At 51.1% G+C, this 3,016-nt stretch overlaps 1 protein-coding gene across 2 annotated transcripts; it reads left to right on the forward strand.

Moving 5' to 3' along the window:
• The first annotated feature begins 626 nt into the window (after positions 1-626).
• TEX38 (testis expressed 38) lies at positions 627-2,147 on the forward strand. Of its 2 annotated transcripts, none has more exons than XM_027626094.2 (2): positions 627-733; positions 1,363-2,147. In XM_027626094.2, the coding sequence occupies exons 1-2, from the start codon at positions 697-699 to the stop codon at positions 1,953-1,955; spliced, it is 630 nt and encodes a 209-aa protein (XP_027481895.2). In that variant the 5' UTR covers positions 627-696; the 3' UTR covers positions 1,956-2,147. The 2 variants fall into 2 exon arrangements, with proteins under 2 accessions (XP_027481895.2, XP_027481906.2); XM_027626105.2 differs by lacking the exon at positions 627-733 and adding an exon at positions 744-957 and having other exon boundaries at positions 1,363-2,146.
• Positions 2,148-3,016: the final 869 nt, after the last annotated feature.

Genomic DNA, 3,016 nt, shown 5'->3' on the forward strand with positions numbered 1-3,016 from the left:
AGGTCTGGATGGTGGGGCACTCCTACAGGGCCTGATGCCCAGGAAACACTTGCTAACACTTGTTAGTTAGAAAGGTTATAGAAGTCTTGAGGGTGGGGTGCCTGGGTGTCTCAGTCAGTTAAGTGTCTGCCTTTGGTTCAGGTCCTGATTGGGATGGAGCCCCACGTCAGGCTCCCTGCTCAGCGGGGAGTCTGCTTCTCCTTCTGCCTGCCGCTCCCCCTGCTTGTGCTCTCTCTCTCTTTCAAATAAATAAAACCTTAAAAAAAAAAGGTCTTGAAAAAAAGGACAGCAACGCTGCCCAAAGCTTTGTGTGCTCCCTGCCACATTCCTCCCTGGTGACAGGTATCCATCAACTGTTTCTTGGAGCCCAGAAACATGGATAGACCCCTGAGACACCTGGGGGCTTCTCTGTGGGTTCACCATAAAAGGTGGGGGGCAGACAATTCAGTGGGTGGGGCAGTCCCTGGCAGTAGAGACACACTAGGCCTACGAGACACCATTGGATAGAGTCCCTTCCTTCCATCAACCCAAGACTTCGCAAGCACTGCCTCTAGAATGTTTAATGCTCAGAACCCAGTGACCTCATCTTTAGGGAACAATGGGACTAAACGTTCCAGGGCCTTCTATTGGCTGGGCAGGTGGGTAGGTGAGCTCCCTCTCCCCAGAGCCATCGGCTGGGAACCAAGGCTCAACCTTATGGATTCCCAGCAGGAGGACCTGAGCCTCCCTGGTGGTAAATGCCCTTCCAGTCCCTGCCTCTTGCCTTGTGCCCTTGGTGTGGGGCAGACACTCAGGGAAGACCTTTTACATGGATGAGTGGTGGCCTGTATGGAGGAGTGATAAGCAGTTAGGGTATACTTTCCTCTAGAAAACTAGGGATTGAGGGCAGAGATGATGTTTCTCTGCTGAACCGGAGAGGGTTACAATGAATACCCTAGGACCATCACAGCTGAATGGGTAAGGGGTATGGTGGAATGGGATGGGACACTGGTGTCCCCGTCCCCTATAAACTTACTTCCTTGATGGGTTTTGCCTTTAGTAAGGCTTTTCAATCAGATGGATTGGATGGGTCCAGGGTTGGGAACAAGAGGCTTGACCAAGTCTGGGCTGGTCATGGCCCCTCTAAACCTAGCCTTCCTGACCTGTAAAGGGCCAAAGGTGGCCTCTTAAGCTCCCTGGAAATCTAGCGTTGACTGAATAAGAGACTGATAAGGCAAGTCAATGAGGAGGGAAGGGAGGAATGGAGAAAGTGGTTAAGTGGGTGGGATAATTGATGAATCGGATAGGGAGAGGAATGAGAAATAGCTCAGGCCCCAAGTTAGAGCTATCAACCAGCTTGCCTCTTTTACTTTCTTGCCTCAGTGTGGGTCTCACTGTACTTCGGATTCCTGGGGCTGTGTTCTGTGGTAACCGGCGGCTGCATTCTCTTTCTGCACTGGAGGAAGAACTTGCGGCGGGAAGAGCGTGCCCAGGAGTGGGTGGAGGTGATGAGGGCCGCTACGTTCACCTACAGCCCGCTGTTGTACTGGATTAACAAGCGTCGGCATTATGGCATGAACACAGCCATCAACACGGGCCCTCCTCCTACTGTCACCAAGACCGAGACTGAGGTCCAGAATGCAGATCCTCTATGGGATTTGGACATCCCCACGGGCAGGAACTCTGCTTCCCAAGACAGCAGCCCCAAGGTGGAGGCCCCTGCCCCGCTACGACCTCCGCTGCAGCCCCTACCTTCGCCAATGCTGCGGTCCCACACCAGCTTCCCAGTCACGGTTCCCGTCTTCCAGGAGGTTCCCTTTGCCCTTTCCCTGTGCAACCTGCCCCCAGTGCTGAACCACTCAGTCTCCTACCCTTTGGACACTTGTCCTGAAAGTAATGTCCACTTCCATTCCCTCCCCGCTATGGCCCATGGAGACCACTGCTTCAGTGCCAAGCCTTTTGCTTCAGAATTATAGCCTCCTCTCATTGAGGGTGGGAGCGGGAGGTATCAGGGGCAGAGCAGGAAAATGGTGCTAACCCCAGGAAGGTGGTATTGACACAGAGGCCAGAGCCCATCTGAATGTCACATTATGAAAGACTGAAAAAAAGCCCAAGGCTCCCTTGTGTCTCATTTGTCATTAGGAGGGCAATGTCTTTCCCCTGTTTGATGGGGGCACTTTGCAAAAAGAGCTTAAGGTCATAAATGGGAACCAGAGGGTTGGCTGTGGGGAGACACAGAGAATCAGTAAACATGAGCTCAACATCCCTCTATTCAGTATTTAAGACGAAAAACGCATGCCAGACCATGGGCCACGTACCCAGTGCTGTTTTGTGGGACATTTAGCACAGCTGCCCACAAGAGTGAGAGCTGCTGGGGGTGCGTGAGCCATGGCAATTCACAGCGGCCGTGTCACACGCAAAACAAGTCATTGTGATATCCGTGAGCCACACTGCATTTCTGGCTAAATTGCATTCTTCATTAATATTGATGATGCAGAGTTCTTTTATGGTCGTCTCTACATTATGTCTAATACAAGAAAACTGCCAAATGGACCTCACAATCCTCCAGTTACAAATGAAGAGACAGGTTCCAAGGGCATATTGTTTTTTTTAAAGATTTTATTTATTTGAGAGAGAGAGAGAGAATGATAGAAACCACGAGAGGGAAGAGGGTCAGAGGGAGAAGCAGACTCCCTGCTGAGCAGGGAGCCCGATGTGGGACTCGATCCCGGGACTCCAGGATCATGACCCGAGCCGAAGGCAGTCGCTTAACCAACTGAGCCACCCAGGCGCCCCGGGCATATTGTTTTTATATTGCAGAGCTAGGTCTCAAATTTACATCTGCTTGGCATCAAAGTTCTTGGTCTTCTCAGCATACACCATGGTGTCCCTTCCCTAATGATAAGTCCTTAGAAAACACTTGGCAAATGTTTGTGTGTGCACGTGCATGTCTGCAGGGCGTAATTAACTTGGTCCATGAATTGGCTTAGGAGGAGGGCAGGTCATTGAACCCTCTAAAATTACACAGATAATTAAT

The sequence above is a fragment of the Zalophus californianus genome, chromosome 4, assembly GCF_009762305.2.
Source record: "Zalophus californianus isolate mZalCal1 chromosome 4, mZalCal1.pri.v2, whole genome shotgun sequence".
NCBI lineage: Eukaryota > Metazoa > Chordata > Mammalia > Carnivora > Otariidae > Zalophus > Zalophus californianus.

What these genes read in the sequence shown, in the direction of transcription:
- TEX38 (XM_027626094.2), top strand. Translation starts at nt 697, where the DNA reads ATGGATTCCCAGCAGGAGGACCTGAGCCTCCCTGGTG. An exon ending in GGACCTGAGCCTCCCTGGTG is followed by an intron (nt 734 to 1,362) that starts GTAAATGCCCTT and finishes TTCTTGCCTCAG; the next exon opens with TGTGGGTCTCACTGTACTTC.